The sequence below is a fragment of the Protopterus annectens genome, chromosome 2.part1 (genome assembly GCF_019279795.1).
Source record: "Protopterus annectens isolate FY-2018-M chromosome 2.part1, PAN1.0, whole genome shotgun sequence".
Classification (NCBI taxonomy): Eukaryota; Metazoa; Chordata; order Ceratodontiformes; family Protopteridae; genus Protopterus; species Protopterus annectens.
The window spans coordinates 1219003769-1219020838 of NC_056729.1; the positions used below are offsets into that span (position 1 = coordinate 1219003769).

The 17070-nt window shown below is 40.2% G+C and overlaps 1 protein-coding gene across 4 annotated transcripts in view; it reads left to right on the forward strand.

Moving 5' to 3' along the window:
* The window catches only part of KLHL29 (kelch like family member 29), a 2735259-nt gene that overhangs the window by 1738844 nt on the left and 979345 nt on the right, over positions 1-17070 (forward strand). For all 4 annotated transcript variants that reach the window (XM_044062747.1, XM_044062745.1, XM_044062748.1 and 1 more), the window contains one exon: positions 14502-15047. In XM_044062747.1, coding sequence (XP_043918682.1) covers positions 14502-15047 — 546 coding nt within the window. The remainder of the gene's footprint in view (positions 1-14501; positions 15048-17070) is intronic.

Sequence of the window (17070 nt, forward strand, 5' to 3'; positions counted from 1 at the left end):
TGTCTTGCATCTGTTTTTGAAATGGGTAATTCCCATGAAACATAAACTTCATTTCCTGTGGTTCATGAGTCCAGTGCTTCTCTGCTACTTCTGTATTGTAGTGTTTACACCATCCCAAATGCAACAGTCTTTGCCACGTTATTGTGTTTTTCAGCATACAAACCCACTGCCATGAGTGTATAACACCCAAAAATAAAATGTGCAGCTGTTTACAGTTCTGTTTTACAGATCTTACATATGTCTGGTTCTCTCTCTTATTCAACAGACTGTAAACCAGCTTGTATGTAGTTCACTATCTTGGAAGCCGTTCTTAGCTTTTCATCTTTTGGTTTCAGTTCACCTCTCCATAACCATTCATGCATCATGTCTTGGTCTACATGAGGTTATTCCAGATCATCTCTGTACTTGCCACTATATTTGTGGACTTTCCATTTTTTCCCTTTTCATTTGATACCTGTCCTTATAGACTTTCTTTTGTTTGTTTGTTTGTTTGTTTGTTTTTGGCACATTCAGGTGATATTTGATATCTGGTTGATTGTCATTCTCACTTTGTTCCAAAATGTTTCTACGGAACTAAGCAAAGATGTCATGTCAGACTTCTTCTCTTCATATATTGGAACTTACACAATGTTTGGATCTGGTGTGGTCAGCAAACTGTAGAATTATAAATGTAGTCAATTTCAAGGAGGCCCATACCTCCTTCAGAATGAGGGATGTATAATATTTTTATGCACTGTGTTTTTTTTTTTTGGATATCAGTTGATAAGCATGAAGGATTTTTCTTGTTTTCTTATCTAACTGGTTTTGGGCTTTTTATGGCCAGTCAATTACACCAAAGTTAGAATAGGTCAATTGGTTTATAGCTTGGACTTTATTTCAAGCAGTTTTCAGTATTAGCTTTAGTGCTCTGAATTATTTCTTTCTGAGCTTTATGCTTATTTCTTCAAGTTTTATTGTTGTACCATCATCTATTTCCAATTGTTTATACACTCTTTCCTGATCCAATTCCGTTCTGTCGCATTCCTATCCCAAGGTTGATATTTTCTTGGTGCTGCTGTGGCACATTTACCAAGACCAAATGTCTTTCTCTTTCTTATATCATCTGAGAAAGTTTTGATCATTTGTAGTTGGGCTTTCAGGTCCTTATCTGGTGAACTATACAATTTTAAATCATTCACAAAAAGTAGATGAAATGTATTTATTTATGCATTGTTGACCAGGATAGTCCCCCTAGGCTCGTGGCCTCTTATTACAGTACTTGGGGAAATGTGGCCAGTGCATCGGGGAACTTCCTCCTGTTCTTTTCAATACATCTTTTACATCCACCTGAGGTACCACTAACTCAGGCAAACTGGACCTCGACTTAACATTTTATCTGAAGCATGACACACTCAGGATATTAAGTATACAGATCAGCTCTGTTCCTCCTTCATACAAGGTCAGTCCTTCCTGTCACAAAACAGGGTCCATTTCATCGCCTTTATTTGTGATAAGATACAGCAAAGCATTGTCAGGCAGTCCAAATGGATTCATCTAAACTAATTACATACTTTTAAGAATATGTCAGCTCTGGAGCTATATGGAACTATGACCTGGACTTCTATCTACATATTCACAAGGTCTCAGTCCTTTTTTTTATTTTGTCAGTACAGGGACAGTTTGGCTGTAATTTAGAAACACAGTTTAAAATCAAGCCTGATATCCATAAACTTTAGGGTCCCTGCAAGATATCCCAAGTAACATCTAAACCAAAGAGTGAAAAGGCAACATGGCCAAATCCTTCAGTATGAACTGCAAGGAAGACCCAGGGAAACTAAAGTCTTCACTGTAATTTTTTTATTTTATTTATTTTATTTTACATTTGTTGACTGGGAGTGTCTGACTGAGCTCAAGCCCTTTTTCAGTGGAGTCCTAGGGAGAAGAGCTCCAAAAAGTACATAAAAATAACATTACAGTAGAGATTTTCAAGAAGTTACCTTCCCGAACTCCAAGCGAAAACCCAATTGGCCTTCACAACCACAGAAAATTGGATGCTTCAAAATCATCTTTCCCTTAATGCCAACAAATCCCACATCATTCTTTTCTCTCCCTCAAAAGCAATGACTCTGGACAAGTCTTCCTTCATAATCTCCAGCCTCTCACAGTCCTCAATAGAAGTTGTTAGTTGTGCTAAACTACTCGGAGTCACCATTGATGAACATCTGAAATTTAATAATCATATTCAACTAAACATAAAAACACATCAGAAACTCGGTATGCTCTATAGAAATGCAAACTTTCTGACTCCATCTTCAAGACAAACTCTCGCCACTACCTACCTTCTCCCTTCTCTACTGTATGGTGCCCCTATTCTATCAAATCTCACCACCTCTATCTCCTCTAAACTTGAAAGTTGCTACTATAAAATTGCCAAATTGCTACTAACTCCCCCCATTCTACACACCACTGCATCTGCCTCCGTAGTCTCCAGTGGCTAGAACTCCATAATCATCTTGATTTCCTCCAACTTACTATTGCACACAAACTAATTTTTTAACCCACTGCTTGCCCTGCATTATCCAATAGCTTAACCATATATAATCCTCCAAGGCCCCTAAGATCTAGCCACCAAAATCTTATTTCAGTGTACAAGCCCAAACGACCCTCTGGCCAACTCCTACTTTCTTACACTACAGCAAAAAAATGGAACTCACTTCCTTCCCTCCTAAGAGTCACTACAAGCTATGAACAGTTCAAGTCTCTTCTCCATTCTCACCTTTCCCAAAATTGGAAATGTAATTGTCTACTTCCTACCTAGATCTTAGTTCCTCCTAGTTCCTCCCTCCTAAGAGTCACTACAAGCTATGAACCCCGGGTTCCCTTCTTCAACCTTGGTCAGTCCTTAGCTCCCTCCCTCTTCCTCTTATCTCCTCCCCCCTCCCTGACTAAACCCTTTACTTCCCTTAAGTGGTCTCATCCCTCTACCCTCTTGTCTGCCTAGTCTCACAATTGAATCTTTTAGATGTTCTTCTGCACTCATTCATAACATGAACATTACTCTACCTCTTCTTCTGCTATCTGCCTCCTGTCCTCTCTTTGCTTACCTGCTCTTGCATTCAAACTCATTCTATATTTTCCTTTTATTTCCTACTTCACGTTACATTTCAGTAGCATAAAAACAAATTTCTCATATTGCCTACTGTACTTCATTGTTTAAAAACTGTTAAAATATTTGCTATTAGAACTCTGAGTGTTTTTGTATATAATGTATTAATTTTCAGTCTCTTTGCTGTGTTTTTGTGTGCAATGTATTATCTTCAATGTATGCTTGTGTTTTTGTGTTCAATGTATTACTACAATGTATTCTCACGGAGCTTTTCTCCCCGGGCCTCCACTGAAAACGGGCTTCCGAGCCCAGTGGACTTCCCCGGTTATCAAACTGGAAATAAATAAATAAATAAATAAATAAGTTACAAAAAATAGTACAGTTGAATTATATAATACTGTTTACAAATGATGATAATAATTAAAGTATAGCAAGTAATATGTTATAGTTTAGTAAATTTGCTAATCTAGGTTCAGTCTGTAGTGTATAGCATAAGCAGTTTGCTAATCCAAGTTTCAGTAGGCATAGCATAAGCAGTTTGCTAATCTAAGTTTCAGTAGGCAGTGTATAGCATAGGCAGTTTGCTAATCTAAGTTTCAGTAGGCAGTGTATAGCATAGGCAGTTTGCTAATCTAAGTTTCAGTAGGCAGTGTATAGCATAGGCAGTTTGCTAATCTAAGTTTCAGTAGGTAGTGTATAGCATAAACTTAGGAAGTAACATCAAAGGCAATAGAATGTAAGTAATTCAAGTTAAGTGTCATGACTTAATTTGACAGTACTTTATAGGTAGGTAGTGGTTGGGGGGTATAAAATGGCAGGTCCAGTGGTTTTTAAAATAGTCTTTGGTGGCTAATTTAAATTGTTTGGGGAGAGTTTGGTTCCTTATTTCAAGTGGGAATTTGTTCCAACCATTGGAGGGGTAGTAGCTATACAAGTTGCACCCTGTTTTGGATTTTGGTTTGTAAACCTTTAATATGCCCTTGGGTGTGCTTCGGAGGTGTCTAGTAGGGATATAATGGGAGATAAGGGAGGATAGACTAGGGCAGAAATCAGGCAGATATAGTATGGAGTGTATGATTTGGAGCTGGGATTGTAGGAGTAGGTGAGGTAGTTCAAACCAGTTCAGGTGTTTCAGGGAGAGGCAGTGGTGACATTTGTATGTTTCTTGGGCAGCAAATATAGCTATCTTGAGATAGGTTGTTTCTAATTTGGTGAGTATGGAGCAGTTTATATTAGTAAGTATTTGGGAACAATAAATTAAGCAAGGTAATAGGTAGGCATGAGTAAGAGAGATCCTAGCTTCAGCGATGAGGAATTTGTTATTCCTATACAGGAGTCCTAGTTTTTGGTGTATTTTTTCTGATACAATTGTTAATTTGTAGGTCGAATTTTAGTTGATCATCTATGATAATGCCAAGTAGTTTTGTGCTATTCTTGACTTGTATAGGGGTATTGTTTAGGGATGTTTTGGAGAAGGAAGATTTCATGTGGTTGGCAGATTCAGGAAGAAAGAGTAACAATTAATTTTTGGGGGATTGAGGATGAGTTGGTTATTGGTGAGCCATGTCTCTGCTGAGTTAAAGGATGTCTGGGTAGTTGATAGTAGTTCAGAGGGTGAGTCAGCAATGGTGATGACTGTAGAGTCATCAGCATATTGGACAATGGTAGATTGAGGACAAGAGGAGTAAAGTGTATTAGTGAAGATGTTAAATAGGAGAGGACCAAGAATGAATCATTGGGGGACAACTGTTCTTACTGCGAGGGTGATAGATAGTGCCACGTCCCATCTCACTGACTGCTGCTGGCCAGTGAGATAGCTAGACAACCATGCTACTGTATCTGGGGAGAAGTTAAGGTCTGTAAGTTTGCTAAGTAGGAGAGAGTGAGAGACAGTATTGAATGCCGTTGAGAGGTCAAGGAATAGGCAGGGTATGAGCTTGTGATTGTCTTTGGCTAAAGAAATAGTGTTGAGAAAGGATAGTAGAGCTGTGCATGTCCTGTGTTTGGGGCGGAAACCATGTTGTGTAGGAGTGAGTAGTTTTTCATGTGAGAGATGAAGCATGACTTGTTTGTGTATACATTTCTCAAAGACTTTAGAGAGAAGGGAGAGGATGGCAATAGGTCTGAAATTAAAGTTTTCAGTGGAGTTATCTCCTTTATGAATAGGAAGAGTATAGAACTGTTTCCAGATAGATGGTACTTTGGACTCAGAGAGGGAGCAATTTATAAGTATACATACAGGCATAGCAAGGGAGTGTGCAGCAATACCGTAAACCTCCTATAGTGGAGGCCCATGGGATATATGCAAATGACACTTTTAGGGCATAACAGTGTTTCAGCTACATGGCTTCTGAATGCCCATGACTTTTTACTTTTTAAGTCTTTATAGGTACACTCAGGCCAATATGCATGTCTGAAGCAGGTGGGGTCTGTCTTTATTGTCCTGACTGTACCCATAAATACTTAAAAAGTAAAATGTCATGGCCAGTCAGAAGTTTGTATACCACTAGCCCTATGTGGAAATGTAGCATACCATAGGCTTAACAAAGTCTCGCTATCAGAGGCATCAATCTGTCAAGTGTTCACATCCTAGATGGCATATATGTGCTGGCAGACTCAATGAACTGCTTCTCCTGTCCTCTCCTGGAGCTAAGGCTTTTGGACTCTTGCCAAATCAGGGTCTTCCAGCACTGGGTCATCCTGAAAAATGGCCTGTTTATTACACAGTGAAAGAAGGCTCGAGTGACGAGCCTCCACTGGACTAGTAATCAAGGAGTCTTAATCCTCACCACTGGCAACAGTAGCGGACATTCACTGACAGGATAACAAGTGCACACACAATATTTCCATATGCAGCTCTCTGCATCAAGTGCAATTTCCCTTAAGAGCACACAGATACCACAGTCAGTCTGGGGCTGGTTTCTCTCTCTTCCTTCAGATCCCCAGTAAGACTTCCCACTGGCACAGCTATATAGAGTTCATATCTCAGCTGAGTGACCAAGCCAAGAACTCCAGCACCCTCTCAGTCCAGCCAGTGATTCATGTCCCTGCCCTAGTAGCTGACACACACACTCTTGGAGGTGTGTTTTACACACACACACACACACACACACACACACACACACACACACACACACACACACACACACACACACACAGGCACACACACACACACACACTTCTGGGAAAGGCTGGCATAGGTTTACTAGCTATGCCCCCTTCTGCCCAGACTGTAATATAGTTATCACTGCCACCCGACAATCCTTATCAGCTACTTTAAGGCCCTTATTAAAGGGTGACCAATCTTACTGTGTAATATTAATATTAATACAAATGGTAGTTTGAAAAAGAGCAAGGCTGTTAGGAGTGTCCCACACAGTCACCAAATAAATATGCAAGTACTCTCAAAACGTAAATATCTCTGCACAGATCAGCCACAATGAAAGGTTTAAATATATTTAATAATAAATGATAAAAGACAAGACAATACTAAGTGTATATTCACAGTGACATCAGAGTTCAAAACTACATGAAATATTTAAAATAACATTGCAGTACAGGCTCACACAAATAATGAAAAACATCTAAACTAAGCTTTACTATGTTCCTTAATTGTATCTCAGAGAGCTGTACTGTTCCCTAGAAACTTACTTCATTAGAGCAAGGCAGATTTGGTGAATGGTTCTTATTGTTGCTGTCAGGTCCAAGCAGAATGCAGAATGCTCTGTCTCATTAAAATACTTCTCAGATTAAATTCTAAAATATTACTGCTGGGATTGCTTGCAGAATGACATAATTTCTGGTCATCTGACTTCTAGTTCCCAGGCCAAAACACTATTGCTAGAAGCTGGCAGCATTTAGCATCTACCTGTAAAAGTATACAGACAAGGGCTTTTCCTCAGATCTTTGGCAAATGCTGGAAGTCATAAAACAATTGCATTCCTTCATGCTTCAAAAGTAACAATTAGTTCACTCCATGGACAATACAGAAAGTTTCCTGGTACAGATCTTGTATCTCTAGCTGCATTGAAAACTTGAGAGATATCCTTTTTATTGCATAGCCTATGAAGTAATTTAATTTCAGATAGTTTTCTAAAGTTTGCTGGACTGAGGTTAACCCTCCAGTTTCCCCTGTTAAGCATATACATTTAAACAGTTACAATAACACATGCACATTTCTGTTCTCTTCCAGTAGGGCACACTGTGGTTACATTTCAAACACCACTTTGCAAATACCTTTTCAACACATATGTCTGTACAAGCAATTTGATATACACATGACATACAGTTCTAATACATTTGTAACACAAGCATCTTGTGTAAATAATTTCAATATTCACCAATGACATAATTATTTACAAAATTGCAGCTAGCTGTAATGGCAGTATCTCCTTTCATCACACTTCTTCCCCTCTTTGAAGACTTAAGCTAGTTTTTCAAGTGATTCTTGAGAAACATTGATTGAGAGGGATGAGCCTATCTGGGAATACATTACCCCATACACTGTCTTGAGATTCCAGCTGCCTTGGCATTGCTGACCCCACTATAGTGCTGAACTGTCCTATCATATGCCTGCAACCGTAAGATCCACTGTAGTAATGTGAGATTTTGCAGGCTGGCTCCCTGTAGCCATAGATCCCCCTCAGACTCCTCCTTCCTTCTACTGCAAATACTTAACACCAGGGCCTCCCTATCATGGTAAGGTTTCATCATGTTAACATGGAACAGTTTGTGCTCCTGTCTCCTGCCTAGCAGTTCTACCAGGTAGTTAACATCACTGACCTTCCTTACCACTTTGAAGGATCAGTCTCAAGCTGCCTGCAGCTTGTTGTGTCTGACAGGAATGAGAAACATAACCTGCTGCCCCACAGCATACTCTCTAGCTTGAGCATTCCTGTCATACCAGACCTTTTTCTGCTGTTGGGCTTCTGCCAGGTTCATCTGGGCCAAGCCCATGAATTCTTGAGCCTTTTCCTAAGGTTTAGGACAATATGCCACAACAGACTCCTTGTGAGATTCACACTCACCCTCCCACTCTTCATGAATCAAATCTACAGGTCCCTTCACCCTATGCCCATACAGCAACTCAAAGGGTGAAAAAACTGTGAATTGGGCGAACAAACTGTGGATTCCTGAGGCACCTCTCTGTAACAAACAGATAGGGCAAATATTTGTCCCACTCCCTCTTAAACTGGTCTGCAAATGCCGGTAGCATGGTCTTTAGTGTAGAGTTTGACCTGTCCACCAGACCATTAGTCTGGGGATGGTAAAGGCTGGTCTTTAGGTGCTTCACCCCACAGTGCTTCCACAAACAAGCCAGCAGATCTGACATGAAAGTGGCACATCAGTCAGTCAGTATTTCTTTTGGGAAACCTACCCTGCTGAAAATCTCTAACAAAGCATTTGCCACTTTTTCTGCCTCACTGGATGACAGGGCCACCACCTCAGGGTATCTGATAGCATAATCTACTACCACTAGGATATACCATTTCCCTGTGGAACATGGAGTACTCAGAGGCCCTACAATATCCATAGCTACCCTATGAAAAGGCTCCTCAATCACTGACAAAGACATCAAAGGAGCTTTGACCTTGTCTCCTGCCTTGTCTACTTTTTGGCACTGCTCACAGGTCCTGCAGTACCCTGTTACATCCTTGGAAATCCCAGGCCAATAAAAGTTCTGCATAATACATCTCTTGGTACACTTTATGCCCACATGACCTACAAAAAGGAATGTCGTGGGTTATGGCTAGAAGTGCCAGATGGTAGGGTCTAGGCACTACCAACTGCTGTATTCTGTCACCCTCTAGCCCTCCCCCATGGGTCCACTCTCTATACAGTAACCCTTTGTCCCAGTATACAGATTTCCCTTTTCCTTGAGAATCAGGCACCTCCCAGGCTACCTCCCTCAAGCCAAAGTAGGGCCTGAGAGCTGAGCCTGTCTCAACTCTCTCTTCGTAACCCTTCCCAGTTCCCCTTCCACAGGAAGTCTGGTATCCTCTGACAGTGGTGCCTCACTCTCAGCCTGGGTACTACTACTCACCTCTGCCCTTGCAGTCACTCTGTCAAAGGGAACATTTGTTCCCACCAGCAGCTGTGGCTCACCTTTAGTCTGACTGCTACAGGGTAGCTTCCTCCCTGAAGTAGCCAACTCACCAGTCCTGGCTTCAGGTGTGCGATCTGTCTGGGTCCCCCCAGGCTAACAGACCCACATGCCTGTTTCCAAGCTGCATTATCAAAATCTTTCCCTATCAGGACATCTGCAGGGATATCCTCAAACACAACTACTTGCTTGCTTCCTTTTCCACCCTCCCAGTCAAAGTGAACCCTAGCCAAAGGTATTTTGAATGGGGTCCCTCCTAAAGCTCTGACTGGGGTAGACTGCCCAAGTAAGTAGAGCTCCTCTTTAACCATTGCAGGTTTCACAATGGGTAGGTCAGAGGCTGAGTCTCTCTTAGCAGTGGCCCGCCTACTAAGACAGGATATAACTTCATGGTAGTTTGGTACCCTTGTTGTCTCCAGACACTTTACTGCTGGGATTTTGTCATTCTCATTTACTGGCTCTCCCACCTTTTGTTCCCCACCTTGTCTTCATGAACATCTATATGCTACATGGCCCCACTGATTACATTTAAAACATTTAACCCTTGATCCTGGTCGTGTACCTGAACTAGTGGCTTTCTCTTTTACTGGGGACTCTTTTGGGGCAGTTTAGACTGCCCACAATGGGTACCTCTAGATCCATGTGCAAAACTGGGTATCTCTTTCCTGTGCAGTGATGCCCTGCTTGCTAGGTATAGGTATCCCCTTTTCCCCAACTCATCTGTGGTGTTACATTCTCTGCCAACCAGATTTTCATGTCCTCAGGCAAAGTGCTAAGGGATTGCGTCCCCACCAAAATGTCTGCCAGCCCTTCAAAAGTGGTGACCTGACACTCATTCACCAACCTGTGAAAATAAGTGCTTAGCTCAGCAATAAAATCATGCACACTTTCATCTGCCTTGCGACTGTGCTTACATTAAAACATTCCAATAAACAATTTTTAACTGTATTATAATTCAAGTAATCAGTATCAGATAATTTAGAAGCAGCAGTTACAACTTTACCATGGAGTAAGGGGGTCAGGAACTGTATCCAGAGCACTTGATCAACATTATGTTGTTTACATACCCTTTCAAACATATGAATAAAACTATCAAAATTATCACCCTCTATAAATTGTGGAAGAAACTTACTGACCTTTATTGCTTCTGGGGTTCGGTTATTCCCTTCCCCATTACCTCCATGACCCTGGCAAAGAGTCAGCATTTCCTTTTCAGGATACCTCTGCCTTTCATTTTCTTCAGCCTCCAAACACCGCAGTCTCTCTGATGATTCAATTTCCAAATGTCTGGCATACAGTCCAAGTCTCTTTAACTCCAGATGGATTTTTAAGTCCTCTGAGGCAAAGTTGAACTGTCCATTTTCTGAGAGTTGTACACCCCCAAAGCCAGTCTGGTTGTTCCCCTAATTGCTGGTCTGTGATGCAGCTGTGGCTAAGGCTGCAGTCATTTCTGCTTTAGTCAGGTTGACATGCACCAATCCTTTGGCTTGGGACATCTCAGCCAACTGGCTCCTTGTCAGCTTGCCATACTCCTCTGCTGACACCTTTCACCCTTGCCTGCTCTCCATGACAAGCTAAGCTAACAAAAAAAAATAAAACTATTGTGATATGAAACTCTGAATGTGTACTGTGTGGCTGCTTGAGAGTACAAACACCTTCTTTAGTGACCACTGTTTACAGGCTACAGGAGTTCAGTATCCACACCACCAAATCCTGGTATGTGATGTGGTGATCCCAGCACTGCCACCAAATGTGATGACCACTGGCAACAGTGTGGGATGTTCACTGAGAGGATAACAGGTACACACACAGTATTTCCAGATGCATCTCTCTGCATCAAGTGCAGTTTCCCTTAAGAGCACACAGAGACCACAGTCAGTCTGGGGCTGGTTTCTCCCTCTTCCTCCAGATCCCCAATAAGACTCCCCACTGGCACAACTATAGAGTTAAGATCTCAGCTGAGTGATCAAGCCAAGACCTCCATCACCCTCTATGTCCAACCAGTGCTTCGTGTCCCTGCCCAAGTAGCTGACACACACACACTTAGGTTTGTTTTACACACACACACACACACACACACACACACACACACACACACACACACACACACACACACATACATACATACACGCACACATACTCCTGGGAAAGGCTGGCATAGGTTTACTAGCTATTCCCCCTTCTGCCCAGACTATAATGTAGTTATCACTGCCACTACTCACTCCTTATCAGCTACTTTAAGGCCCTTAACAAAGGGTGTCCAATCTTACTGTGTAATATTAATATTAATACAAATGGTAGTTTGACCCAGAGCAAGGCGATTAGGAGTGGCTGACACAGTGTCACCAAATAAATATACAAGTACTCTCAAAATTTAAATATCTCTACACAGATCAGCCACAAAGGTTTAAATATATTTAATAATAAATAATAAAAGAACAAGACAATACTAAATATATATACAAAGGGACATCAGAGTTCAAAACCATGGGAAATATTTAAAATAACATTGCAGTACAGGCTCACACAAATAAAGAAAAACATCTAAACTAAGCTTTACTATATACCTGACTGTATCTAAGACAGTTGTACTGTTCCCTAGAAACTTATTTCATTAGAGCAAGGCAGATGTGGTGAATGGTTCTTAGTGCTGTTGTCAGCTCCAAGACAGAATGCAAAATGATCTGTGTCACTAAGACTTCTCAAATTAATATCTAAAATATTACTGCTGGAATAGCTTGCAGAATTACATCATTTCTGGTCATCTGACTTCTAGTTCCCAGACCAAAACCCCTATTGCTAGAAGCTAGCAGCATTTAGCATCTACCTGTAAAATATACAGACAAGGGTTGTTCCTAAGAACTTTCTGCTGATGCTGGAAGTCATAAAACAATTGCATTCCTTCATGCTTCAAATGTAGCGATTAGTTCACTCCAAGGACGATACATAAAGCTTCCTAATACAGCCCTTGTGTCTCTAGCTGCACTGAAAACTTGAGAGATAGCCTTTTTATTGTGTAGCATATAAAGTAATGTAATTTCAGATATTTTTCTAAAGTTTGCCGGACTGAGGTTAACCCTCCAGTTTCCTCTGTTAAGCATATATATTTAAACAGTTACAATAATGCATGTACAGTACTGTTCTCTTCCAGTAGGACACACTGGTTGCATTTCAAACAGCACTTTGCAAATAGCTTTTCAATACACACATCTGTAGAAGTAGTTTGAGATACACATGACATACAGTTCTAATACATTTGCAACACAGGCATCTTGTATAAATCATTTCGATATTCACCAATGACATATAATTATTTACAAAATTCCAGCTAGCTGTGCTGGCAGTATTTCCTTTCATTAGAACCCACACAGAGTGTGACGGGGACTGTTGTCTGCTGCACAGACCAGTAAAAATGAGACGACGCACAAGACAGTGCAGGAAGGTTTCCAAGTGTGAGTTAGGGAAGTTTTTAAGTTCAAACTCCTCTCCCAGTCACAGGTTAGTAGAACAATTGGCTCCATCTCAGGGTATGGTTTCTGGTTTAGATCCTCAGATCCAGTCAGACATTCTAGCCAGGATTTTGAGGGAGGTTGAAGCTACAAGAAGGAATTTCACTTATCACATTTATACATCAGAGTGGAAAAACTTCCTCTCCGAGGACAAATGTATTTTATGCAACTTCAATTTGTAAGCATGCAGGTGATTAACCTACCTTAGATGACTATGTGTATGTTTGCTTCTCAATTATTGCACAGTTAGGGTAGACAGCGTAGCTTTTTTTACTCATCATGATTATGTGGAGCACATATCCGTGATGAAGTATCAGCTGGTCAGGCTGTTTCTTAAATAGATTTGGCATCTCTTTCCTCCTTAAAAATAACCTTTCCCTCCTTTAGTACCTTAACTTCATACCTGACAGGCATTCCAGTCCTCTGTTCAAGTCTATCATTAGGTGCTCATCTCACGGAAGATGCCTTTTGTGCCAGTTGTTAGTTAAGTTTATGTAATCTTGAAGCACTGGACCAGTTTTTGTAGGGGAGCATATTCACTGTTTCACAATGCTTGGATATCCCTCAGGACAAGCACACATTTTATTATGAAAGTGGTATAAAAATTGGCATTAAACCAGCCCATTGATCTCCGTTTTCTTTCTGAGGCATAAACCAGGGCAGAAAGAACCCTTCACTTCTTGAGCATGCAGCACCAATTCACATTTTACTGGAAGTGACCATATGAGTTTCAGAACACTGAAGATTTTTTTTCATGAAGTGGCCGAGGGAGAGTAAAAGTTCTTATCTAAATACATTCCAGGTGGATTGTTACATGCATTTGCATTAGACAGACAAGTCTTCATTAGAAAATGCTTCCGTTAAAGGCTACTTTACCAAGATTAGAACTTCTTGCAGTGCTTGTTTCCAAAATTCTTCCATTGCAGAAGTTTGGATCATGGTCAACTGCCCATTCATTCACATATTTAACAACTATGTTTTCCTGGAGCATAATTCAGGAAACACATTTCCTGTGGTACCTCAATGCTTCATTCTTCAGACTTCTGAGCCTTGACCCTTTAGTTGTCCTCTGGCTCTTATATTCAGGGACATTTCAAAGGTACTTGGAATTCTTCTAAATTATATGCCCACTGAGAACTCCAGATGTTGAATATAACAAGTACATCATAACCATATTGTCTGATGTTTGAGCAGCTATTCCTTTGTGGGTCATAATTATCCTTATACAATGCTAACTTGGGCAGCCCCCTCCATTTAGTGGCTGCTGTTCAGATTTTCTAATTCTGGTAAATCAGTTTGTATATGTCTTTGTACAGTACAATTTACTTAATTGTCTTCTTACAAAATGGGATTCGGGTGGCAAACTGTTAGGCCCTTAGGCCAGGCATACTGATCTAGTGTGATATGTGACATCACACCATGCACCTTCAAAGAGTGCAAACACAAATATGAGGGCAGAAGCATTTGCAAAAAAACATGCTAGACTGAAGGTAGAAGGAAGGGTTATTCCTGCTGGAGACACAGGGAGGAGGCCTCTCACAAATAACTGATGTGGTGAATTTGTTGTGTATGTGCCTATCATGCCTACAAAAACTGGTGTAGTCCACAGTAATCAAATAACTTATGAACATTAACTTATGCTTTATAAATAATGCATGACTACTCAGTGGGCTGTTAGGGTTTGATAGAGTATTATTTTGCCTTGTGAGAAATCAGGCATGTTAAACAACCTATATTTGGTATAATTTTATTTTGTTTCTGTGTTTCATCTAGGCGATTTACAACTTGTGTTCATTTTTTCCAGGTACAGCTTCTTGGGTTGCACCAGTTGTCACAGTCAGTCAATCTGCGCTTGCCACACAGACATATGGAATGGCACAGCCTTCAGTTTTCAGTCAGGCAGTGAATGTGCAGGCTCCTGTCATTGCAGTGGCTCCCACAATTCCTCATCCCGTACCTCCACAGCTCCCACTCATGTCAGCTCATCATTATCAGCTACAGCAACAGCCTTCACAGCCTCTCTCTAACATGGTGGTGAATCTTCAAAATCAGTCACTGTACACAAACAGTCAGCCAATCCCCATCCCTGCAGTGACAGCCGTGACAAGTGTTGGCCATGTCAATCAAGTCAACCCTATCATTGGTAATGGACATATGACTTGCCCTATGATGCCACCACCTGCTTTGCATTCATCTGCATTGCCTAATAATGTTACAGTGGTCAATGGACAGTCTCCTTCTCAATTAACAGTCAGTCAGCCAGCTACCTTGGATAATTCAAATGGAGTTCAGATGTTGCGAACTGTTGGTATTGGAAAGTACGAGTTTACAGATCCTTGGCACCCTAAAGGTAAGTATATTATTTATCTGCCTGTCATTTATGACAGTAGCCAAGTAACAATAAGCTGATAATATTACAAGTGAAGTTACTGCAAGTATTATTTGACACTGTATCCAACATTAGTAAGTTATTGAAAATCAGCAGATATGTTGCACAAAGAAACAAGTTGCATGGACTGCCTCTGAGTATCTTGTTCATGTAAAAGATCTGTTCTAAGGTGATTATGTTGCCCTCAGATATTTGATATTAATTACACTTTTACCTGATTTCCTTTAAAAATTCATAGCCATTTTATATTAAGAAATAATTCAGACTTATTTGCTTTAAAGATTGCATGTTTGCTAAAGATTAACTTTCACGTTGTTATAAATCAGAACGTACACGTGTGTTTCTGTATATGTAGATCTATGTTCATGTGAGTGTTTTCATTCTGTTATGTAATATCTTCTGCTCTGTATGCACAGTGACTTTTTGGTATTGCAGTGTATTCTGCATTGGTAATATTCAAACAGGCAGCACAGTAGGTGAACTTAGTGTCTGATTTTAATGCATATTTGTTGGCAACGCCTTTTTTAACAAAGTGGGTTCTAAACACTTCAAAATTCCTTGGTAAAATGAATACACTTTATGCAGGTTGCCTTATTAAGAAATTGGAAAATGTTTTGTTTGACTTACACGTCAGCCTAACTTTTGCTTGTAAGGTTTGCAAGCTGCCTAGACTGAAACAAAGCTAAGGTGATGTCACTCTTGGAAGCCTTCAGGATTCTAGACCATAACCTCATCCATTACATTTATTCCTTCATGTACTCTTAACTGCCTAATTGTGAAGGCAGAGCAGCATTAACATCAAGGGTTCTCATACTAAGATGAGAGCATGACCTCTGTCTTATTGCGTTAAATTCTACCTGCAACAATAGTTTTCTGCAGACCACATAAAATAAAATATTCCACTTCTTAACTCTGTTATGACATCACTGTACTACCCTAGAAATTGCTAACCATCTCATAATGGCTATAGCAACATTCATTTTATTTTGCTTCACATATTAATGTATGACTTGAACGTCATTCTGTAACAAACTACAACAAATGAAAACTACCCCTATGATTTCCAAGAAAACTCAGATGGCTGTGCTACATTACAGAAACTACATATAAAAAAATCAACTGGTGAAAAGTGCTTCCATAAACTGTTCCCAACCAAGTGGTAAAATCTTCCTAAACAGCACTGAATACATAATGTTTCAGAGATGCTGGTTAATATTTCCTTTCCACCACACCAACACTACATTCATTTATTTTTTTTATTTTGCCTTTCCAGGGTTTTCTGAATGGGTTTATTAAAAAAAAAAACTTTTCAGTGGAAGCCCAAGGAGAAAAGCTGCAAAACCAACTTTCAGTAATATACATGAACAACCATTAAATAACATTAATAGTTGCACATACATGTGCTAATTAGATTACATTAATGTGAAAGTGGAGGCAACTGTTACACTATAAAAAATACTTATGCATTAGTAGATGCTGAACATTGAGTATTTGAAGAGGTGTATTAGTGGGTCTGTCAGATAAATAATAGATTGTGTGTTTAGTGCTTAGAAATTCAAAGAAATGGAAGTGAGGGAAGGATCTAGGTAGGTCAGAAAATGTTAATATTGTAGTTACGAGGTGAGATGTACAGCAGGTTCAGAGACAGTAATATTCCTGGCTGTTATAAGGTTTATATTAGAAATATAGAGGTGGAGGGAGAACAGTGTCAGAAAATAATGTATATAGCTGGGAGATGCTAGTAAAACTATTCATGAATAGGAGAAGACTGGCTGTAGAGTATAGGACTGTGAATGAAGAGAAATGGAATGACAATATGGCAAGCGAAAGATAACAGTGGCATTTGTCCTGGACATGTACAGGACCACATCCAGTCTTTATCTTTTCCACCTAAGTCAAACTGTGAAATTTCCTGAGACTGTGCAAACTGTACCCCAATTCAGAACATCGTTCTACTGATCTTTCTGTACCAGGTCTATATTAG